Source organism: Poromitra crassiceps, assembly GCF_964638095.1.
Source record: "Poromitra crassiceps genome assembly, chromosome: 28".
Taxonomy (NCBI): Eukaryota; Metazoa; Chordata; class Actinopteri; order Beryciformes; family Melamphaidae; genus Poromitra; species Poromitra crassiceps.
In genome coordinates this window covers 11,542,240-11,567,929 of record NC_139651.1, presented here as the reverse complement: position 1 = coordinate 11,567,929, position 25,690 = coordinate 11,542,240, and the positions used below count along the sequence as shown (strand labels likewise).

At 42.6% G+C, this 25,690-nt stretch overlaps 1 protein-coding gene across 1 annotated transcript in view; it reads left to right on the top strand.

Moving 5' to 3' along the window:
- The window catches only part of LOC310799549 (LIM domain only protein 7-like), a gene marked incomplete at its 5' end in the record, with an annotated part of 41,432 nt that overhangs the window by 2,047 nt on the left and 13,695 nt on the right, over positions 1 to 25,690 (top strand). The window contains 13 exons of the mRNA XM_083662146.1: positions 2,202 to 2,272; positions 3,708 to 3,777; positions 4,222 to 4,328; positions 6,722 to 6,752; positions 11,879 to 11,992; positions 12,300 to 12,444; positions 13,470 to 13,629; positions 16,997 to 17,338; positions 19,480 to 19,539; positions 22,081 to 22,249; positions 22,442 to 22,590; positions 23,184 to 23,280; positions 24,363 to 24,986. Of these exons, the coding sequence (XP_083518272.1) occupies positions 2,202 to 2,272; positions 3,708 to 3,777; positions 4,222 to 4,328; positions 6,722 to 6,752; positions 11,879 to 11,992; positions 12,300 to 12,444; positions 13,470 to 13,629; positions 16,997 to 17,338; positions 19,480 to 19,539; positions 22,081 to 22,249; positions 22,442 to 22,590; positions 23,184 to 23,280; positions 24,363 to 24,986 (2,139 nt within the window). The remainder of the gene's footprint in view (positions 1 to 2,201; positions 2,273 to 3,707; positions 3,778 to 4,221; positions 4,329 to 6,721; positions 6,753 to 11,878; positions 11,993 to 12,299; positions 12,445 to 13,469; positions 13,630 to 16,996; positions 17,339 to 19,479; positions 19,540 to 22,080; positions 22,250 to 22,441; positions 22,591 to 23,183; positions 23,281 to 24,362; positions 24,987 to 25,690) is intronic.

Genomic DNA, 25,690 nt, shown 5'->3' with positions numbered 1-25,690 from the left:
CCAGCGGCAGCAGTCTGCTTTCCAAGTTCCCTGCAAATGTGTGCTCAGTGCCTATACGAAACCCAAATGTATTTCAAGAGTGGGATTTGACACTTCTACAAGACGTAAACAGTCAGTTTGTGATGTTGTCTTTTTGTTTTGTTTTGCCATTAGTGTGGTGAATCAAATGCACTATCTAATTTTAAAGCAGGTGTTTGTTTTGTGGATATATATATATATATATATATATATATATATTAGGGATGCACCGATATGAAAATTTTGGCCGATGCCGATAACCGATATTAACATTGCTGTTATGGCCGATAACCGATATTTACCGATGTCGATATGATCTGTATAAAACCACATTTTTATGATCATCACATTTTGTACATACTGAAAAACACATGTTAACACTGAATTTGAAAAAGTTATGCATTTCTTTATTTGCAAAGCCTTTGGAAAAGCCCATAAATCATAGATTTACTGCATTATTTCATATCAATGTGAAGAATTTGGCTGATAATGATAACCGATATTAACATTGCAACATCTGACCGATACCGATATGACCGATATGTTAAAAAATGACTAACATCGGCCGATACCGATATGATTGCCGATATATCGTGCATCCATAATATATATATATATATATCAAGGGAAAAGTACTCGTGCACAATCCAAGCAGGGAGGTGCTGGTCACAACAAGCAGGATCAAAATACCATAAAAACAGTCTACAGGAACAAGTCCATACGAAGTTGACCACACACTCCAGAAGAACAGGGTGACCAAAAATGTATCAAATTATCATATTTATTTTATGAAGAACAATGCGTTTCGCAGGCTTGCTGCTTCATCAGGTTCATGAATATATATACCGTATATGTATATGTATATATATATATATATGTGTGTGTATATATATATATATATATATATATATATATATATATACTGTATATATATATGTATATATGCGCATCAACTTCACTATTGGTCTAAACTTAAGAATTGACTGTAAGCACAAGTATTTACATCGAAATGGCTTTAAGATAATGCAAATATAGTACATTCAATCCGCTCTGTCCAAACTTTTGACTGGTAGTGTTGCTGTCCAGGGAAAACCCTTTTTTTTTTACCCATATGGTTGAAATCCATAGAATCTGTGGTTTCGTTGGGGCTATTGTTTATTGAAATGACCAATTCAAATCTGCTGCTGTAGAATGGAAAAAAGTATCTTGACCACATGTTTGTGTTGCATTGTTTTGACTTGGCACTGTGTTTTCTGCATGGTTCCACAGAGAGGCGTCTCTTCAGTTCTACCAAACTAAATGAGTGACTGTGGGTTGCTGCCTGGGGGGACTAATTATTGAGAAGAATGGCCTTTTGGGGCCCTCCGTTAGTTATGAATCTGAACCTCAATAACCCCCGTTTCTATGTCCTCCTCATTATAAGGCCCTTTTGCTTTGTGCTTGTTCCCGTCACATTCACAATTATGTATTCTGGATTTGTTTTTTTACCAAGATAGTTTTTACAGTACATGTTCTGTGGGCGCACTTGTCTATGTACACTATCTTTCTCGGTAGTTTATTTTGTGATTTTATATAGACTATTTTAACTTGACAACAAAAACATTCGAAATTGAACCTCAGCTCACTTCCTGTTGCAGTGTTTGCTAGTACAGGACAGAGCTGAGAGCAGGACTGACAATTCCAATTCTCTGTACAGTAGTTTGAAGTATTTACTTTTTGAACTTTAGCAACTTGGTGCAAAATAAGGCTGGGCGATAATGGCCCAAAAAATTATTGATCGATATCAGTCAGTATCGATGGTTGATCATTTGTAATGATGACCTAATTTGAATAAAGACCACAAGAAAAAAGGTTGAATTTAACCGCTTTATTTTGAACCACCGGTGACGGCACACAGGTAATAATTTTGATGTTAACACAACAATTGCTTTAGGATTTGTCTGATCGGCTGTTTGCGTGTCACTCATAGCGCACTCCGTTATCAAGGGACATATCGATTTATATTACTATTTTCTTGTTGTATTGAAGTATCGATCGCCGATGTATATTGCTATTGTTTTATCGCCCAGCCCTAGTGCAAAAGATGGGAAATGCTTTAATTGTACTTAGCTCATTCTCCTTCAGGTGGAGATCTAATTGTTTCATTGAAAAGGGATAAATTATGCATGTTTGTGTTCTCTTAGGAAGTGACCGGAAAATCGTTTGGGAGCAACGATTTCCGCGCGGCTCTCCAGAATGGAGTCCTGCTTTGCGAGTGAGTCATTATTTCATGGCTATTTTCATTTGATCTGGTGAAGTAGACTGTCTGTGCTGCATCACTGCACTGGAGGGGGGAGAGAGAGGGAGGAGTCCACAAAATCTTCACCAGATAGGCTTAGTTCAAGGAGGCAGGAGTTCAGTTTAACAAAGCAGAGACTGTAACCGTCAAGACTAACCTGGGCCCCGTTCCAATACCCATACTTCCATACTATTTAGTAGGCAAAAAAAGATTTAGTATGTCCCAATACATAGTATGTCAGATGCAGTATGCCAAGAGTACCAGGATGTTGTACTACATCAGCTCCTATTTCGGAGTATGCATCGATGCATGCTGCACCAGGCAAACTTCCCCACAATCCTTTGCGCAGCAGGAAGTTATGTCTTCTTCTTCTCCTTCTAATGTTTTATGGCGGTTGGCAAACAACTTTTTGTGCATTACCGCCACCTACTGGAGTTACGTCGCACTGACTGAGCTGCGTGTTCATGAATGAGATAATTAACTTTAAGAAAGCCTTGAAATATGTTAAAACCAAACAAGCATGGTGTGTACCAAAACATGCATATCTTGATTCCTGTTTAGAACTCTGACTTAATGTTTTTGCTTTATTTATTTTATTTTGTTTATTTGATTGTCTGTTCCAATTTTGTAAATGTTTAGTCTGAATTTTTTGTATAATGTACTGTTTGTTACTGCCAGACTTTGTTTATTGAATAAAAAAAATAAAAAATAAAACTCAAATGTGGCGCTGCGGACGTCGGCGGAAGTGAGCAAGAGGTCGGAGTTCAGGAAGCTCATGTGACGACAGATGTAGTGTGTCCCAATAGTATGCATTTTGCATGCATGCTGCACACTACAATCCATACTTTGTGAGGGCAGCGGCAGTACATACTACAAGAAAGAAGTACAAGTATGGGTATTGGAACGGGGCCCTGGTCCTCCTGGGCATTGACTGTATACGATTCGTCCCGCCCGCTTCCTATACCGCTACGCAAAAGTGAAGCCAAAATACGTGGTTTCAGCGAGCGGCCATCTTGCGCGTGTGACGTCATTTGCAACCGGAGTCTGTGCAGTAGAGTCGGGCTGCGCCTCCTCAGGTCCTCCCGCCGTCTGACGGAGGTTTGTGAGTGGCTGTCACAGCTGTCAATCAGCTCATCAACAAACCTATCAGAAAAATTAGTACTTGTCTTGAACATACATCAGCATAAGAACTACCTAGATGCTTTGGTATGAGTTGCAGAGTTTTGCCGTAGAGATATTGGCCGTAGAGATGTCTTCCTCCTCTTCTCTTAGCTTCCTTGTGGAGCATCCCCCTCTGGTGGTGATGCAACACTTCAGCTCTTTTCTCATTGCCTCAGTGATGTAGCATCATCCTGCAATATTTATATTTCTTATACGAGTTTGTTTATTTATTATATTGTTATTTTTTTAGTCTGATCAACCAGCTGAAACCTGGCATTATCAAGAGGATGAACAGGCTCTCTACTCCCATTGCTGGACTGGTGAGTTTTGGAAGTGTGTGTGTTGGGGGGGGGGGGGTTCCAAGTATGTCATGGGGGGGATGTAAGGGGGGGGTCCAAGTATGTCATGGGGGGGATGCAAGGGGGGGGGGGATGCAAGTATGCCATGAGGAGGCACCTTCTAACCAGGAAGTGTGACGCATCATGTGGTTTCCTGTCAAGGTAGGTACAGTAACTGAGAGACAAACACACTGGGTCTACTACAGCTTGACTGATCCTGAGTAGTACAGCCAAGTTGATATTGACAGTGAGATTCTGTTCTTCTGCAGTTTGTACTGTATGACTGATTACTTTATTTTGATAACTCTTTTCTCTCTCCATTCCCCTTCTCCTCACTGCTGACTGGCTCTCTCCTTTGCTCTTATGTCCTGTCGACCGCTTTGTCTCTCATCCCTCTGGATCTTCTCCGTGGTCTGGTCGCTCCAGGACAATGTGAACGTGTTCCTGAAGGCTTGTGGCAAACTGGGACTGAACGAGGCCCAGCTGTTTCACCCGGGCGACCTGCAGGACCTGTCCACTCGCGTGACACTCAGGTATAATTGTCTCCCGACGAGAAGCAGTGTCAGGTCAGATGTTAAGGTGTGTGTCTGTCTGCTTGCACAACTGTTCAAATCTACATGCTCAGGGCAACCTGTGAATTAATCCAACCTAGGAGCTGACAGCCCCACAGAGATATAAACATCCTGACTCTCTTGGCAGATACAGTTAGTGGGAAGATGTAGACTTTCACATTATTGATTGTGACGGGTATGCAAATGAGCTGTGTCTAGGACAGTGTCAGCTTTATTGTAATGCTGGTACAGCACATTTGCTGTTTAGTGGCTGTAGGGAACTTGCATTGATAAGAACTGAAGGTTTATAGGTCGTTTTTTAATTGCAACGTGCGAGCGCGACATTTCTTGCCTTACTCTGCCTCTGATTGGCTGTCATGGTTCTGTGCTGCTGTCGTCCCATTGGCGCAAGGAGGTGTTTTCAGGCCAAAATGGCAGGCAGCGCTCTTGTCAAAAAAGCACAAGTTTAGGCTCTTGGCTTCTATACTCTTTGACGAAAGCCCTGTGGCTTTCAGTCCCCTGGGTCCGTCCGTTCGGACCCAGAATAGTGCTGCTTCTCTATCCTACCAGGTAGTCCTTAAATAGTCCCTGACTAGATCATGTACGTATTGCTGCAGGCTGAGAGGAGCTCCAGTGGGAGGAGCTTGTATTTCAAACTTGGACTCTACTCAAAGTCCATTCCAACCCCCCACCTTTATTCACTTTATTATGGCAGACATTTATGGGCAAGGGTCCTTCTCATTGGTCGGTTTAGGCTGCGCTTGGTTTTCTTTCGGAAACGCCACATCACAACACATTATTATAAAATATAAAACATTTACTTGTAAAATTGATATAAAAATTATGACTATTTTCAGTCAATTTGTCATTAATAGATAAACCAAATCTTATGTCAATTGAAATTACACATAATATAAACATACAGTGAGAGTGACTCTGAACCAATCGGAGCAGTGAAGTCTTCCTCTTGTAGCTCCATCAGGCCTACAGAGATGCCAGATTTGATTAGACAACTAGAATTTGGATCAAATATGAGGAAAACACTGACGCTGCCTTGCCAGACAAGCTGTGTAAACAATGATCATCAGCTCAGAACATTGCAAAATGACAAGTAGTTTTGTTTAACACGGAGGGAAAATCTGCGCTTCAGCTGACGAGCCTTACAAAACCGGTGCCTCTCAGAACAGGGACGACGTGATGAAGGATGACAGATGAGATCTGGAGCGCTGCCATTCGCACTAACAACTTGGATTATGCAATGACATGTGATTATGATGATCAGGCCCGCCACGCCTCTGTGGCTTCCCTTCAAGTTTGGGGAATTGAAAAAAATCCCATCGCTACCAAGAGGGGGCGACATCGTTAAACTCCTCCGCAGAGAAGCCTACGGGACAGACCCTCTTAACACTATCCAGCCCTATGGTCTGAATGAAGACAACAGCTTACCTCGTTTTCTGCAATGGTTCTGTGTTAGGTTGGTTGATGAATTTATTGAATTACTTTTATTCTTACTGGTGTTTTGCACTTGTCTTTGTACTTGGCATATGTGCTAACTTATCATTGGCTGATTGTTAAGGATGCAATAACCATGCTCCACCTATGAGAGACTTGATTTATTTGAATTTGGAGTATTTAGACCGGTCATCCATCCCATGTCTCTTGTTTGACTCTGAGAAAGACACTTGTCGAAACGTCAAGTCGGTTGTTTACACCTGAATGAATGGTTGAATTTGACCGTGTGCTCCAGATCTCCTCTTTCATCCAACTCGTTTTGTTTCTTTGACTCTCAATCTGTGAGCACCAGGCGGACATACTGGCAGTCTGAATTAGAGCCCGACCGATATATAACCGATATATATCGATGTTGGCCGATATGCCGATATTTTTTTATTTTGTATTTTTTAAGTCATAGACAGCATGTTGTGTATATTTGATCTTTTTTCTTAACTCAAGTTATATTTTATATTTGTTCTATTTGTGTTTTTCTATGTCTAGTTATTTATAATTATTAAATTCCCAGTTCAGTTTACCGTTTCATTGCATTGATGTCATTTTCTTGACAATAAAGTTTATTGATAAGCTGTAAAATAGCTGTAAATATATGCCTATATGACATATCTCGAGTCATATCTTTCTCAAGTGTTTGATATTTGAGGGATCATTGCAAAAACATTGTATAATATAATGTGTATATTTAATATAAGAATATCGGCCGATATATCGATATGGGAAATTTTTTACTCCCTAATATCGGTATCGGCATCGGCCTGAAAAATTCAGTATCGGCCGGGCTCTAGTCTGAATTGTATCTTTGTATGCGTGACTTCATGGTGCCAGTGCTGTTAGATCTTCACGCAAGATCTTTCTTGTTTCAGGAGAGAAGAAAGCAAGAGGAGACTAAAAAATGTAAGTATTATGTTATACAGTGTGTGTCGGGGAGACTTGTGTGTTCATTATACACCTGTTTAGCCGCCGATAGTTTCAATGCTCTGCAGCTTCTGAAGCCGTTTGGTCATCTGGGACGCCTCTTCTGATGCACATAATAGCTGACAACTTGGACTCGCTAATGAGGTTGTTTGTTAGAGGAACCCATTCTTTTGAAATTGGGCTCTGGGTTTATTCTTTTAATTAACCAATTAGCGTCAATTTGTGCCTCTGCCTGCAGTGGAATCCACCCGTTCCATGCAGCTCTCTCCAACCTCATAAATAGTTATGCTGCTGACTAAATTCACATTACATTTCAGAGAGTTGGGATATACCGTTTTATAGAGTTGAGCAGCATCTCCACGAGGAATCATCTTCATCTGCACCCTCGCTTGTCATGTGGCTGATCTAGTAATTGAACCATTCTATGGTGACCGTTCATACAATCCTGGATTAGATCTGTCGGCTAAATGTATAATGTCGATCCGAAGGTGATTTTACTGGATTAAGAAGTCAATGCAGAGGTTACAGGGTTACATGACGAAGAGTAACTCTTTGTCATGTAACCAGATGAAGGCTTTTCTGCCAAAACGGAACGGCACTGAATGAGTGCCTTACATAACTTTGTCGTATACGAGGGATCAGCCGAGCAGCATTTTGGTAAACAAACCGCATCACTGGGCGTGAGCTTTGGGAGGCTTGAATGCCTTGACTCTAGCCGGCTTGACTCGGTTTACATTTTAAAAACTGCGACAGTTCACACAACTTTAACGCATATATTTATACATCAAACTCTTGAGCTACTTCTGCTCTCACTCAAAATGTCAAAATATAAGCGATGTGATGTATAGTTTTTGAGATATTAACGTTTGTTTGGCACAACTCGTACTACTAATAACTGCCGCGGGGTTCCGCATTTCTGGGTGGCAAGTGACGTCACGCTGATTCGTCCTATACTGCTCCTGGTATAAATGAAGGAAACCTAAAACCATTTTTAGCTCTAACTGTTCACATGAGCGTAGAGTGAACAGCCTACAAATGGGTTTCCTGTGTGTGGGTTCTTCTCTTGGATGAAGCTTTGATGAAAATTGTTAGTCAGCCCACTGCACCTGGTGTTACAGGTGAAAAATATCTGAAAGCAGCCCCATTAACCCCCATAAGAGGTACTTTACGGTGACACTCATGCTTAGACCAAAGGAAAAATGTGTCTATTCACTGGATTTCTCTAGAGATTGACCTGTAACTTAGCCTGAAGGAGAATCCCTGCTGAGTCCTGCATTTCCACCGCAGGACCACAGTGGAAATAAGCCTGACTATTCTGTGTTTTTTATCCTCCTTAGTTATGGAATGTCATACTTCCCTGTGTCTGTGGGAAGGGGGGACTATATGTGTGTGTGTGTTGTCATGAAATTAGAAGTTAAGTTGTGTATACTATATATAGAGATATATGGGTATATATTGGATATACATATATCCATATATCCAATATATCCATATTGTGTATACTATATATATATATATATATATATATATATATATATATATATATATATATATACTGTATATAGAGAACCCATTCAAAGATGTAATAATAATAATATGGATATAATGGTATAATATGGATATACAATGGGTTATATGGTATATGGTGTTATGGGTTATGGATATACAATGGGTTCTCTATATATATATATCATAAAACGTTCATAAAACGTTCACGGTAGGTATTTCTTTCAAATAAAGTTTATTTAATAAACCAAACTCAAAGTTCTGATCATCTAAATAGCAAATAAACGTTTGCCAAGTGTATCTCAGTAAAGAGTCAACACGATGCAGCACCCTGGACAGTGCTTTGTGCCGTGTCCAAAGGGCCAGGTGCACGTGTGGAGTTTGGCGTGGTTGTTGGACAGTCCTTCATGTTTCTTTGTGCACAGGTTTTTTCCCTCTCCCTTAGTCCCTCTCACCAATCTCGACAATCTTCAGAATTATAGCAAACATTGATTACTTTTTGTCTTTTCTTCATTTTTGCAAAACAACGGCGTTATTCCACAATAACTTCGGTTTAGAGGATGAAGATTGACGTAAGCTGTTGGCCGGCAATTTCTTCTAACAATGACAGTCTACACTACAGTATAGGGATGTCACAATATATCGTCCCACAATATATCGCGATATCAAAACGTGACAATTTGTATCATTGAGATGAAATCTCATATCGCGAGAAAAAGAAGCTGAACATGGTGGCACTGATCTGCATCTGATTGCATGCTCGCTCTCCTTTTCATTGCTTTGTTTGAACAGACGAGGGATGTTATCCGTTATCTCTTCCTTCTCTCCTCTCTCACCGGTAGAAATCCTTAAAATCATAACATCAAATCGTGCCACCTCCTGCCCCCTAGATCCCATCCCTTCCCCTCTCCTCCAGTCCATCTCCCCTGACATTTCTCTTTTTCTCACTTCCCTTATCAACTCCTCCCTGTCCTCTGGTGTCTTTCCCCCTGCCCTAAAATCAGCTATAATAAAACCACTCCTTAAGAAACCATCCCTCGATCCCACTGTCATTAATAATTACCGTCCCGTCTCCCTCCTGTCTTTTATTTCAAAAACTCTTGAAAGAACTGTATCTAGTCAACTCTCTTCCCACCTCACCCGAAATAATCTTTCCGACCCCCATCAATCTGGCTTCAAACCGGCACATTCCACAGAAACCGCCCTCCTCTCTGTCACCGAAGCCCTTCACTCCGCCAAATCTTCATCACTTTCTTCAGTACTCATCCTTCTCGATCTCTCCGCAGCATTCGATACAGTCAACCATCAAATCCTCCTATCCACCCTCTCCGACCTGGGAATCACTGGCACTGCACTATCCTGGTTTTCCTCCTACCTGTCTGACCGCACATTCCAAGTCCTCTGGCGAGAAACTCTTTCACAGCCCTGCACTCTCACCACCGGTGTCCCCCAAGGTTCAGTCTTAGGTCCATTTCTCTTCCTTCTTTACATGCACTCCCTTGGCCATATAATTTCATCCCACGGTTTCACCTATCACTCCTACGCCGATGACACCCAGCTTTACATTTCATTTCCCCCCTCTGACACACATATCAAATCACGCATCTCCTCCTGCCTCAGAGACATCTGTCAGTGGATGTCTGCTCACCATCTGAAACTCAACCTCTCTAAAACTGAACTCCTCCTCATCCCCAGTAAAGACTGCCCTCTGACCGATCTTTCCATCTCCATTAATAACACCACTGTAACCCCTTCCTCATCTGCCAAGAACCTTGGAGTAATAATTGATAACCATCTTTCCTTCTCCAATTTCATTGCAGCAACGGCACGTTCCTGTAGGTTCTCCCTCTATAATATTCGTAAAATTCGCCCATTTTTAACATTAGCCGCAACACAACTCCTCGTCCAAGCACTTATCATATCCCGCCTTGATTACTGTAATGTCCTCCTCGCCGGTCTCCCTGCCTCCGCTACTCACCCCCTTCAACTAATCCAGAACGCTGCAGCCCGCCTGATCTTTAATCAACCAAAATTCTCCCATGTCACTCCCCTTTTCCGTGACCTTCATTGGCTACCCATCTCAGCACGCATCAAATTCAAGACATTAATACTGACCTTCAAGGCAGTTCACTCTACAGCTCCTCCATATCTACAATCCATGATCAAATTCCAAACCCCCCACCGTTACCTCCGCCCCTCCACCAGTGCAGGCCGTCTCGCCCCTCCGCCGCTCCATGGACCATATCGCTGCACTTCACGACTGTTTACACACCTCGCACCAAAATGGTGGAACGAACTCCCCCCCGCAATCAGAACCACAGAAACACTACCCTCTTTCCGCAAAAAACTTAAAACACATCTTTTTATATCCCATCTGACTCCCTCCTGACTGACTTTCCTCAGGCACCACCTTTTCTTTGTTTTCTTTGTTTTTCTTTTCTTTGTTTTCTTTTCTGACTCCCCCCTGACTGACTTTCCTCAGACACCACCTTTTCTTTGTTTTAAAAAATGGATTATTGGACTTGACAATTTGTCTCACCTGACTATAGCATGAATCATTTAATTAATTTATTATTGCTGTCTATTCATATTATTATTGCTGTTTATTATTATTGTTTATGCTGTCTGTTTGTTGCTGGTTTGTACTGCTTTTCTATCCGTTTTTTATTGCTGTACTGTACATAATTTCTGTACGTCGCTTTGGATAAAAGCGTCTGCTAAATGCCAATAAAGTAAAGTAAAGTATGTTACAGACACGGAGGATGAAAATGGTGAAATTACTCAAATTAGCGTGGAGGATGCCCCCTCAACTTACAAATCGATCGCAAAAAAAATTGTTAAAATATCGTATCGTTATCGTGAACCCAAGATCGTGTATCGTATCGTATCGTGAACTGAGTGTATCGTGACACCCCTACTGCAGTATATTTATGTCAAACTAGAAATATTGCATGCTTTGCGTGCTGCTCACTTCTACCGTGCCCCTCGCGCGCTCGCCGTGAGGAACCCTCTGGCTTATGATAGTAGTGAGGTTTAGGAAGAAACAAGTCACATGAATTAATGAATCTATAAGAAATGTTTCTACATTGGGTTGCACTTATTTAGATCGTGTGCTGCCTCAAACTGTCCTCAGGGTCTTGGCATTGTGTTATTGATGCCTGCGGGTGCAGTATTGTTGAAGACAGGTGTTTATGCAGATTTGTCCTCTGGTGCTCCTGCAGCCCTGCCTGCTCATACATCCTAGCCTGCCAGCCCCACACATCAATAGCTCTGCTCTTAATCAGGTCTCTGGTGACTGACTGTGTGTGTGTGTGTGTGGGGGGGGGGGGGGACTATACAGTATAAATTGGTTTTATTGCAAGGATAAAACGTTCATCATGGTTGGTGATATGAGGAAGCAAAATTGTTCACGATCTGGCGGACATTTTAAACTATTTTATACAAATGCAAAGTTAGAAAAATGGGATTGTTGCGAGTATGGGATTGTTGCAAATAACTGTTGCGAGAGTTGTCAGCATGGTTCATTTATTTGATTTTCAATCTGGGAGTGTACTCACTACTTGGATATCATAACATCGTTTCGTCCGTCTCTTTCCGAGGTTCTGATCACGATCTACTGGTTGGGTCGGAAGGCTCAGCTTGACCTGTTCTACAGTGGACCTCAGCTTAACTTCAAGGCCTTTGAAGGGCTGTTGGGGTTGGCCCTGTGCAAGGTAGGCCGCTCTTCTTCCAGGCTCTATACATGGTAGGCTGCTCTTCTTCCAGGCTCTGTACATGGTAGGTTGCTCTTCTTCCAGGCTCTATACATGGTAGGTTGCTCTTCTTCCAGGCTCTATACATGGTAGGCTGCTCTTCTTCCAGGCTCTGTACATGGTAGGTTGCTCTTCTTCCAGGCTCTATACATGGTAGGCCGCTCTTCTTCCAGGCTCTATACATGGTAGGCTGCTCTTCCAGGCTCTGTACATGGCAGTCTTCCTGTTTTTCCCTCTCACCTATACTAACCCTGCCTCCTACCTCCAGGCTCTAGATGATGGCAGCGGATACAGAGAGTGTTGCTACCCAGAGAGAGAGGATGTCCGGCGCACGAGGCCTACCTACAGGAGAGTAGACTCTGTGGACAGCATGGACTCTCTGGACGCACGGGCGCTCCGCACCTGCACTGATTGTAAATGTCCTTTATATTCTCAATCCATTCTGCACAGCATACAACATTGTTAAAGTTGTAATCGGCAAGATACACGTTTGTTAATTCAAATTATTCTTTCTTTTTTCTTTTTTTTTTTACTTGTTTTGGTGATAAGCAATCACCGCTGTGGTGTGTTTGCGCTGCACGTGCTCATCTAACAGTAGTGTGTCTTTTCTTTGAATTTTCGACTGATCAAGTCTGATTGAATATCTGTCTTTTGTTTGTCTGTTCAGCTATTATGGCTCTCGCTGCTCCAGCCAATCATCTAAACAACAAAACACTGTTGCTGCTTCTGGCCAGACTCACCTTCTCTACGCCCACCTGTTGTCTGTAGAGCAGGCTAACCTCAAAGCTTTCATGGCCTGCCCTGTGTATAGGTTGAATCACTAGTATTGCATTAATCAATAGAGTAGCAGTTGTGTGGTGAGAATTTAGAGTTGTTGTAATACCTCCCTCAAGACCTAGAGGGCGCTATCTGCCGTAAGCTGCTCTCTATCATACCACACAGTATCAGAGAAGAAAACAATGGAAGTTTACAGTGTATGAAAAAGTTAATTCTTCAATTTTTACCCTTCTATATGCGCTCCTATGATGTCTATTCAGCTTGACTTCATGTTATCTTCAGCATTCTGATCGCCTTCTGAATGTTTAGTTTCTCTGCAACCCTGTCGGTGTCATGCTTGTGGTCGCTACACGTAGCCGCTAGCTTCCACACACTGGTGATACATTGTGTGTGTTGGGAGTGAGTGAGACGCGGGGTGGACTTCTCCCTCAAGGCTGGGCTGTGTGGAGACTCGGTAACCCAGTGAAGGTTCATCCGTTGTCTGATTTGGCCGTTTTACTTGCTTATCTTCTAACCATAATGCCGTTCCTTTTCATTTTTCATTTTCATTTTACATTGTAATTTTTTTTTATTGACGTTTTCATTTCCCACGTTCGCCAACTTTGTATCTCTTCTTCTGCTCACTTGCCGTATATCTCCGGTTCTATGTGTGTGTGTGCAGGTTGTGAGAGCGACGCAGAGGCGGAGCAGGTGTTCAGGATGGAGGCCACCCAGCCCCCCTCGGCCCAGCAGAACAAAGGCTACGTCCCTCCAGCCAGTCTGAGGCGGAGGAAACAAGCCAGGGATGAGGTTGGAAGGGGCTGCCTCAGTCCTCTCACCAGGTACTGCCATCATGCTCACGACAGACACTTCACATGTCAGTCCTCTCACCAGGTACTGCCATCATGTTCACTACAGACACTTCACATGCTGCTGCCTCAGTCCTCTCACCAGGTACTGCCATCATGCTCACTACAGACACTTCACATGTCAGTCCGCTCACCAGGTACTGCCATCATGTTCACTACAGACATTTCACATGCTGCTGCCTCAGTCCGCTCACCAGGTACTGCCATCATGCTCAATACAGACACTTCACATGTCAGTCCACTCACCAGGTACTGCCATCATGCTCACGACAGACACTTCACATGTCAGTCTGCTCACCAGGTACTGCCATCATGCTCACTACAGACACTTCACATGTCAGTCCTCTCACCAGGTACTGCCATCATGCTCACTACAGACATTTCACATGGTGCTGCCTCAGTCCGCTCACCAGGTACTGCCATCATGTTCAATACAGACAGACACTTCACATGCTGCTACTAACTCTTGTCTATAGATGACTTGTCAGTGATTTGCAAGGCTGTCTGAAATCCCCCCCCCCTCCATAAATTCCATTTCTCCTTTTACCATTTTCTGGTTTTCTTGCATTTGATTTTTATACTTTTTACTAGAGCCCGACCGATACTGGATTTCTGAGGCCGATACGATATTAGGGAGTAAAAAAATTCCGATATGGATATATCGGCCGATATTCTTATATTATATAATACACATTATATTACACAATTATTTTGCAATGATCCCTCAAATATCAAACACTTGACAAAGATATGACTTGACATGACTTGAGATATGTAATGTAAGCAGGATATTTTACAGCTTATCAATAAACTTTATTGTCCAAAATGACATCAATGCAATGAAACAGTAAACTGAACTGGGAATTTAATAATTATAAATAACTAGAAATACAAAAACACAAATAGAACAAATATAAGATATAACTTGAGTTAAAAAAAAAGATCAAATATACACAACATGCTGTCTATAACTTTAAAAACTACTAAATAAAAAAATATCGGCATATCGGCCAACATATCGGCCGATAATATCGGTGGGCCGATATACTGTATCGGTCGGGCTCTACTTTTTACTAGGGATGCGCCGATCCGATACTCTGTATCGGGCCGATATTGGCCAAAATCACTGGATCGGATATCGGGATGAAGAAACTTAAACTAGCACATGCTTCCTCCGAAACATGTGCAGTCACCAGCTGCTTCTTTTCTCCTGACAGAGGACGTAGCACGTGTGAGGATCACGCTATAGACCAGTTTGGAGTGGACGTCACAGGGTTACGGCACTGCGGTTGCGCACGCATCGCGGTAGCACAAACAAGTGAAACTGAAACTAGAGAGATCCCTGAAATACGGGAAGCAGCACTATTCTTACAAGCATCACCTGGTCCATTTCAGGAGCTTGCTGCTGAAAAGTTTGGTGTTGCGCATCCAAGTCTTTCATAAAAAGTAGGCTAGTAGCCTACGTTATTACCTTGCAGGCTCGCAAGCATCGTGGACTTCCGTGGGCACTGGGCACTATAGGCTACTCTGTCTTTAAATCGATGTTTCTCATCTCCTCCCGATCAGAAATGTCGGCTTTTCCTTTTGCATGCCAGAGATGATGGATTATATGATTATATCGTCTGTTCTAGCGCTTTCTACCACACATCAGTTGACCACAAACAGGCAACATGCGTCGCAAACTGCGGTTAAAAACGCTGATTGAGACGCATATTCCGAATGCTCTGTATACATGATCAAAGAATCCTCCCAAAACCCGAATAATACTGGAATAACCCAGATGTCTTAATCGGAAAATGCTAAATTCGGAAGAAGGGCAAATTCGGAAAATGCAACTGGAATATGCTGTTTACATGACCCTTATCAAATTCAGAATATTGTCGTTTTCCGAATAATAGTGGAATATTGTGTGCATGTAAACGTAATCAGTGAGTACGGGTCAGGAAACCTCACCCCATTGAAAGAGTGATCTTATTTGTGTAAGATAACGTGTCTGTTGCTGGCAAAGCTTTAAAATACGTGGAGAAGGCGTCTAGACCTTCCATATTTCTATGACAGCTGAACCGCTAGCTGTCACTTTCTGCAACCAGTCCGGCTCCGCCCACAAAATACATAATCGCTGTTTACAAACGTATAAGGGGTCTATTCCGCCCCATGTTTTGTTGTCAGCATGCTGAAACCATCACCTCTGCTCATCAAAGTAGGGGCTACAACACAGTGTCTTTGATGAGTATGCAGCCTGACTTTGGCGTGTTCTCGATGTCTGCCGTGAATGATTTTCGACTTTGCAGTTGTCAAGTCGTTGCTCGATTGCTTCTGGTGTTGCTCAGTGAATATCAACTGCTCTCCCCCCCCCCCCCGAGTCGGCTTTCTCCTGCCAACAACTGTTTCCAGTTAGTCTCTAGTCACCATAATGACAGTGAATGCTGTGCCCGCAAGCAATGAACCACATACCTCACTCAGACGGGCCTTCGTGTCAGAGAAGTGCTCGCCTAACCACAATAACACTGTTCAGCCATTTGTTTATCTGCAGACGACTACAGACAGCATTTGATCTAGCAGACCACTGTCTTCTTGACTAATAGTTCTCTTCTCATCCTGCTATCAAGCACTTGAGCATGGAGCGTGTGTGGAAGACACTTCCTCTGTGGAGCTCAGCGCTGTGGTTCGCTCCTACTAATACTCCACTCCGTTTCTATTCACCACACCCACTTTTTCTCTCTTCCGCGTTACCCGCAATTGTATTTGTGCTTCCGGTTCAGCGCTAGTTGGCGGCCAATTTCAAAACAAAATGTCAACTCTAATAATGAATGAAGTTTGGCAACATTCAGAATTAAGCTACACCGCGGCCAACTTCAGTGACATGTTCATAGCGGTACTGCTGCGAGGAGCCGATGGCTGTACCCGGTCGGCATTTATAACGTTAGTTACAAAAGCACGTCGACGGTGTTTTCTCACTGCCAGTAAGCCTACAGTAGGGTTTGACAGATGGCTAGTCCTCGCTGCTCGTCAAATATTTCCAAATAGGCGTTATTCTGATAAACTGGTCACATATACAGTATGTTACGTTCTCACCTGAAAAATATTAAAACTTTAAAACAGTTTTTTTTTGCTTAAACAGCTTTTTGGCAAGTCTAAAAATGACTACGGTATGAGTCATCTACTTCCGTGTCTAAAACCTTTTGAATATTGTGGGCGAGACAAGCTTGTGTTACCTGAGGTAACGTGCATAGAGAATCGCTGGTACCTGTACAATCATATCCACAAGTGATGCCTGTGTGGTGGAACACCATCCCCACCCCTGAATAACCACACCTCGTGGGTATACCACTCTTTGCAGCAGCAACGCAGGTGCCCCCTCCTCCCTTCCGCCCCGCCTGGCCCCATCTCCCCCTGAGCACCTCCTCGCCCCCTCTCGCCCCGAGCACGCCACTGATGAAGAGCTGTACCTGCGAGCCCTCCTGTGTGAGGAAGACTCCGAAGATGACTACACTGAGGCCAACCCTGTCCTGGACGACCTGTATGCCCGCAGAGTGCAGCAGACCCGTCACCAGACGTCCACCAACCGCAACTATGACCGCTTCCTGCCCCGACACTGGACACCCGAGGAGGAGAGTCGTGTCCGCACGATCTCCCTCGGCTCCCAGAGGAGACCCTGGTACCGTCAAATGCACGGCTTAAGGTCTGTTGACTGTTGTCCATAATAGCACTATGCAAGGCTGTACTAAGAATGGCGGTATGACAGCAGATCTGCTTCACCTAATACAAGGCAAAGCTGAAACTGCAGTATATACTCACTCGGTATGCTTAATCTTTGTGTTTCTGCACAGTTGCATATGTATTGCTTGAGGACAGTGAGTATTCTTTGCTAACTTTAGTTGTTGAAAGTAGCAAAACGCAGATTCCAGTCTGTGAAGCTAGCTATGTACTGACTTATTTACTTTGATGCAAGCTAACACTAAAGCCCGCACATTTTTGCATTACTGCTGCTACCTCAGGATTTGTGTTGGAGCTACAATAATCTGCTATGTATAATATTATGGCACCAGGTTCCATGTCTTTTATTGGGTTGTATTCTTCACTATGGCTTTTAGATATTAGCTTTACTGATCAGCTCAACTGTCCCAGCAAGCTAGGATTATAGAGACAACATAATCATTCAGTATGCTAAAATTGCATGAGTTGTTAGTGCTCAATTTCCTCAAACTTAGACAACTTGTGTTTTTATTGAATTCATTCACTTTTTCTTCCTTTCTTGTTTTCCTTTGGACTGCAGCCATAAAGCTTTAGGGTCTTCTGAGGACGGGTTTGATGATTTTGACATCATTTCCTGGCTCGTCACAACATCTGCTGCTGCACGAAACATCTCTCCTACATCTCGAGAGCCTCAGAAGCACCTCTGAGAATCCCTCTCTGACACCCCGGACATACACCCCCCCCATTCCCCCACTACCCCAAAACCTACCATGCATATTATAATGTACACACACGTCATGCGCAGTACACACACACTGCCTGCAAGCTCTTGGGCGCCATAGACCAGACCAGCACATCCGGGTAATTTGCAAAACATGAAGGCCGCGCCCCTTTTTAGGGGACAACACAAGCCACTCGCGTTGACTTCAATGTAAAATAGCAGTACCCAAAAAATCTATAGAAAAATTACAGAATTAATTTCGTTTATAAATGACCCAAAGACACATGTCATGACATGACAATATATTTCAACTCGGCCGGCCATAGAATGCGCAAGATACATCGACACGAGGTACTTGCCTTATATGAACGCTGTATCCAGTTTTCACCAGGGTACATGCATTGTCCACATTGACGGTGTCACCCCTACTCTATCGCAGACCTTTATTTTTTCTTTTTTTATTGTTAGTGAAACTATAACAACACAGCAACTCTTCGGCATATCTCTATCAAATTAAACCGTTTTAAATTGTTTGTTTGAAGTGGTTTCGGCTTCTTGTACCGTCTTTTACTATGGTGGGTTTCCCCTAAAAAGGGGCGCGGCCTTTGCGCTGGACGCTTGAAGACGCGGCGCAGTTCTGGTCTATGCTTAACACTGACCCCACCCCCACCACACACACACACACACCCTGCCTCCTCCCTTATCCACTGTTGCTGTAGCAAAGCGCACCAATTATTTTTCTTATTTGCAAGTCTTATTTCATCAGCAAACAACATAACTTTTGGTTAAAATATGCATATGTTGCCTGTGTTTATGAAATGAGTTTCTCTGAAATTATCAGGGGAGTGAAATTTGCCTTTTGAATTTGTTTATCTTTTTTTTTTTTTCTAAACCGCATGTTGTATTTAAATTATATTATCTGGCATTTACTCAGGCACCTTTTTATAGACTACTGGAATGTGTGACGACAGTGTCTTGTTGCCGAGTCATGACTGAGTTATCGTTTTATACGACGGTCAAACAAAATGACTCATGCCGTGTGTCATATCTTGATGGCCATAACAGAATCATGCTATTTATATAATGCCTCTTTTGGCACTAGTGTTTTGCAGTGTGAATATGATTTAAAGTTATTGTATGTGGCGTTTCTGCATTAAATATGTTTTCCCCTTGCTAAAATCTTCCGACTTTATTACATTCATTTTCTACAGTGTATAGTGGGTTTTAGAGGAACATTACAGTAGAGCTATGATATAAATTATAACACCTGCTCCTCTAGATGATACAGTTTTAGTCTGGCCCCCTTTTTAATGTCTGATCTTCATCACTTAACTGAGTTATTCCGGTCATCATAACCAGTACCTTATGTGTAGATCCTCGTGTCCGTTTCTTTGGTTCTGTTGTAGAGCATGTCAAATCCAAGTCAGACCTGGGAGACCACCCCAGGTCAACCCTGGCTGGATTTGGTAAGTCCTTGAGCAAAATCTGTTTTTTTAGGCATTTCTCACAATTCTATATTGACTTCCTTCTCATATAGGGAGGCAAAGTGACCGCCTACTTCCTGCTTCAGCACTGTACCAGAGATTTTAATCCGCCATTTATTTTCCCATATACATGTAAAATGCGTATAAAAAGAGTTTTACTTGGTCAAACGCTTCAGATATATTTAGAATCGGGAGAGACCATAGAACATTTCAATCGGACCGAAGCTCAAAAAAACGACATCGGAAAAATATTTTCTTTAAATCCGCATATTTTTTTTAACGTTTTTAGTCTGAGTGAAATGTTATGCGGTCTCCTTTTTCTAAATATATCTGAACCGTTTGGTTTGAACAAGTAAAACTATTTGTATAAGCATTTTACGAAATGTCTATGGGAAAATAAATGGCGGATGAAAATCTACAGTGCTGAAGCAGGAACGTTCCACTTTGGCTCTCTCTATAGATTGGAGGAGAAGGAAAGAACTTCCTCTCCTCATACAGCAGTGAGAAGGAGCTCAGTATAGGTTGTAAATGGAATGAGAGAAATGTGTGTGAGAGCGCGCCTGGACCATAATGGCTTTGTTTTGCTTCGTCTTCATGCGCTTTCCTTGTTGTGTTCAGCTTAATCTGCATCAGCGTCCACCTCTGGCCTGAGGATACCTGACATACCTCCTACCTTCTACTGCTCTGGGCAGTTGCAGGATGACACAACCACAGCATTGTTTTGTAATCAGTCGTGGTTTCTTCAAATGATGTCAGAGTTCAGATATAGCATCTAGCTGCTAAACGCTGCTGCGGAGTTATTTGAATATGGAGTCTGACATTCTCTGTCGCCCGCAGCCATCTTATTTGTCATAGCTGTTGTGTTGTACAAACGGCAGCACCCACTGTCATTTGTACCACTAGGGGGCGTCACCTGCTGCTGCTGCTGCTGCTGCTCCCACATGGTTAAGGATTCTGTTGCTTGGATGCAGAATGTGCTGTTGGCCTATGATATGTTTGGGAAGGCTGCCATGCATGTTGTGTTTTGAAAGCTGGCATAGACAACATGCAGTGCAATGCAAAATGGTGCCTGTGTGCGCGCTGTGTTGGGATCAGTGTTGGGGGTAACATATTACATGTAATATATTACTTTTAGCAGTAACTCAGTAATATAACGTATTACTTATAGCATTTCAGTAATATTATACCAGTTACTTTGTCAAGTAACTCAAGTTACAAATTGAGTTACATTTTATTAAATCAAAGCACATATTTAAAAAAGATACAATCATTTCCTAATCAAACTGTGTTTTTATGCAAATAAGCGCTATAGAGATGACAATAATAAAGGAAAAATAATAACATTTAGAGTTTTGGATTGTTTACACTGACTTCAAGGCGGTTGAAATTATTTTTCAGGATGGTTCCGGGGCGGCGATGTCATTCTGCTGCTGCTGTTGTTTTGGTAAAAGTAATGCAAAAGTAGTTTAATAAGTAACGAGTTACTCTACACAGAAAGTAATATTGTAAAGTAACTTATTTCAAATGAAAGTAACTAGTAATATGTAATATTTACATTTTGAAAGTAACTTGCCCAACACTGGTTGGGATGCTTCAGTTAATTCATCATGCTTTACTTCTTCTGCTACTGGCTGTCTACTGGATACTCAGAAGGTAGTCTCTGCTAACTGGTCTCTGCTACTTGATGCTCAGAGGGTAGTCTCTTAAAACGGACACGTTGGCTCCCGCTATTTGCAAATGCTCCCCCCTGCCCGTCTGTACTTCCCGCAGGGGAAACTTGGTCAAAACGGAAAGGGAAACTCGGGTGAAAATAGTGCGCTCTGATTGGACTAATGAGCCTTTAGGCAGGACATCCGCTCATTAGTCCAATCGGAGTCCAATAGTTCCCAACGGATATAAGGCGGATACATCCGCTGAAGGCAGGCACAGCCGCTAATTTCTCCAATCACCTGCCTCGGTTTTGTTTACATGGGTCATGATTGATCGAATATCATCGGGGTATTTTCCCAACTTCCTTTGGCCAGGTTCTATGGGCGTGAAGTACAGACTGTCTATGGTGCATTGGAAGGATGTAGAAGAGACAGTCTGGCTTGAGAGACTACTCAGAGAGTCAGTCTGTCTTGAGAGACTACTCAGAGAGTCAGTCTGGCTTGAGAGACTACTCAGAGAGACAGTCTGGCTTGAGAGACTACTCAGAGAGACAGTCTGGCTTGAGAGACTACTCAGAGAGACAGTCTGGCTTGAGAGACTACTCAGAGAGACAGTCTGGCTTGAGAGACTACTCAGAGAGACAGTCTGGCTTGAGAGACTACTCAGAGAGACAGTCTGGCTTGAGAGACTACTCAGAGAGACAGTCTGGCTTGAGAGACTACTCAGAGAGACAGTCTGGCTTGAGAGACTACTCAGAGAGACAGTCTGGCTTAAGAGACTACTCGGAGGGTGAATGTGCATTCTCGTCCACATCATGTTTAAATCCTTTGCTATCCTGTCTATACCATGAAATCTTCTGCCTATCTGAACCAGGAGCAAATCGTTGAGTGACATCCCGATGGTATACCCTGTGTATAAAGTTTATGGGAGGACGAATACCTTTGATGCGGGCCAGGATAGAGGCAGGGCGAGGCAGTTGAGTCTGGGACACCCACAGACGAGCAGCACTACTCCCAAGGATGGTGAAGCTAAGTGGCACGACGTAAGTCAAGACGACGCAACTCACCTAAGTAATCGTTAATTAATTGTTAATTGTTAAATAACAAATAGTTGCTTTCATAGTGTACTTTTTGAAACCGAATTTCCCCTTTTTGAGCCTTCGAATACTAAAATAAATACTAAATAGTACTAAAGAATGCATTGTTTAAGTTGTATTTGTGTGCATTTGTGTCAGGATTTGACGAAGTGGAAGAGTCGTCGCAGGAGCACCAATTCTGACCGCAGGAAGTCGCAGGACCGTGAGCATGTCATTCATCAGATGACCAATGGGGGGGCTGTGACTAACATGGAGGCGAACGGAGCGCAGGGCGAGCTGTCCAAGAGGTAGTAGGCTCAATCCACTCAACACCTAAACTGAACACTCACTAAACCCTTATAGCCTATGATCAATTGAAGTGTGTGGTAAAGCTTAAAGATATTGACAAAAAACAAATCTTGATAGTGATTTAGAATATTGCAATTGCATTTTAAACTTCTCATACTTTGAATTTGTTTAAAATGTAGTTATTGTATTGAAGTGTGTGCAGATTTCACTTAGTTGAGTGTCATAAAATGTTTTCTTCGGTATTGCACTTGGAGCACTAAAAGACCTTTTTTCAGAAATCCATTTTGGACCCCCCTCTCACAAAAGTAATTAATATGATATGTAATTAATATAATTGCAGCCTCTCTGAGTTGGAAATTGCACAAGTTCATAGTGCGATGTAAATGTTTGAATATTTATTTTTCTTCTGATTAATTGTTCAACTCTCGTGTGTAGGTGTGTATGAACGACTGCTGACCCACGGTGATACACCTGTTGAATGAAGTGCTAAACGGAGGTCATGTGTAACGTGACCCTCCCATCCTTCTCTATGCCCCTCCTCCTCCTTCCTCCATTGTATCTGCTGTGACCCCGCCCCCTCTTCCTCGTCTAGATCACCCAGCTCTGACCTGCGACCCCACACCCGAGCTCTGCTGGCCCGCAGCTATGCCACCGAGGCCCCCTTCAGCCCCGTGGCTCCAAACACCCAGGTGAGCTTCCATACTTCTGCTCTGCTGTGCTCTCTCACCACGCTGACTTTGATGAGTGTCTTTGGCAGTGTTTGCCTCAGTATAATAATAATAATTATTATTATATATATATTATTATATAATAATAATTATTATTATTATTATAGCTATGGTGAAAACGCCCCATATGAATGAGAGCAGAAAAGCTTATTGTTGAAGTAAAGGTGATGTGTACAAATTTTCTGAGCTGCTACAAGGCAGACTTTGCACATTTGTGCAATGAGATCTAGGGGTGGGAATCGCTGAGTAGCTCACGATACGATATCGTCACGATACTTGGCCCCCGATAACGATATTATCACGATACAGCGATACTGCGATAATTGATATATTGGAAGACGATACATCACGATACCTGTGTAACTGAAGAGAAAAAAATACCCCTAAAAGGCAAGAAGCAGGTATTATGTATTTATTAGCAGAATTGACATGAACTCTCTCAGAGTTCACTCACTCACTCATACCATTTTCGATACCACGGAGGAAAAGTTACACATTAAGTCTTTTTATTATTATTATTAAAACAAGAAAACCTATATAACCTACCTACCTATATAATTTCTAAAAGATATTAATGATCAAACATTTCCATTCATGTAGCCTACAGTATTTATGTTTTTGTTTCAACTACAAACATAAATAAACGTCAACTTGAAACTATGTTTCAACTACCACACACAGCATAATATTTTAGCCTGTTTATTTAAAAAAATAAAAAAAATAAAAAAATAATAATAATAATAAACATATCGATACTTGGTGCCAGTGTATCGATAACGTATTGCAAGTGGAAATATCGCGATACCGTGAGTATCGATATTTTGTCCCACCCCTAATGAGATCGCATACCATTTCGCCCTGGGCAGCGCGAATGAAGCGAAATTTCATGGCGCGGATGACATCGTATTCTCCTCAGCCGCTATTCGCTCGAGTTGAAATTTTTTCAACTTGAGCGTAGAATTCGTGCGGTCAAACTCGAGTAACGCGATTTGTGTGAACACAGTAACAGTGCTTACAGCCAATGTCAATGAATTTATACGCAGGGATCTATCGGAGCCATGCCTGCCTCTGACTCCGCCACCTTGGGAGAGGAGAGCTACTCAGCCACCTTGGTCTCAGATGGAGCAGGAGTCACCACACCTTCTCTGGACCGTCCTTTCAGCTCTCAGACCCAAGTCAAGGCCCACGGCAGCCAAGCTCCTCTCCAGTGCACATCTGAATTTGGCCAGCCTGGGAATGTTCTTACCCAGCAAATCTCCCCTCCAGTCACAACTGCACTGCCAAGCGTAAATGGCCGCATGTATATGGTTACTGACTTGACTCACAAGGAACTCTCATTCTGCATGGATGCTAAAGTTCCCAGCGTTCAACCTGGTGCTGGTAAGCAGCCACCAGTGTATGCTCTGAAAGACTTGTCCCACCAGAGCCATCAGTCTGAAGAAGAGGCCCAGCAGACATCTCGGCAACAAGCTGCGGAGCACGGCAGAGACCAGCAGGCCCGAATCTACCAGAGGTACTTGACCAGAACCGGGTCATGGTCCGGCTCGGCCAGCCTCCCCCGGGGTTACCGGAGGTCCGAGGGCTCAACTCGTCTCTCTGCTGCCATCACAGCCAGGCCCTTTGGGACCAAGCCGTCCAGAGTGTCCTCGCTGCCCTGGCTGTGCAGCGTGAGTTCACACTCCACACCCCAACATGCACGCACCTTCTGTTCACCTGAAATACACCACAGGCAGAACAATACGTGCAAAAAGTCACTATTTTACATAAATCTTACATTAAAACATGTATTGATATTCACACGATAAATTAGGTTTTAAATAGTTGAAGCCTATTGAGTAGTAGTACTGATTTTAAGGTTTTAATATTATATATATACACAGTATATACAATTTTGCCTAAGGTAATGGTACCATACTATGAAATCTTTATCAGCAGAGGCCTAATCTCAACACACTTAATTCACAATTAAAAGTAATTAAATGAAAAATCGCCATAATAATAATTCCTCATAATATACACAACACTCAAAGTTACAAAATTATTATTATTATATCAAAATCCCATTACTTTAACTTCCTGGAAAGTGGCATATTTTTAGTGGTTACTACATGACGTACCAGTAGGCCGCCCCTCCCATTAAATACAACTGTCTGAAACCAATGTTCTAGGAGGTTATAGTGGTGAAATGGGTGGCAGAATAGCGATAATAAACCGTGTGAGTCATTGCTTGAAAATAGAAATGAAAAGGTCTGCAAAAATAGCCCACAGATGACTCCAAAAATAAACGGATAGGAAATACCCTGAATGCAAAAAGTAAGTTAATGTTCCTTAGGCCGTGTGTCCATCTAGCTTCTTCTCCTCAGCTCCAGCG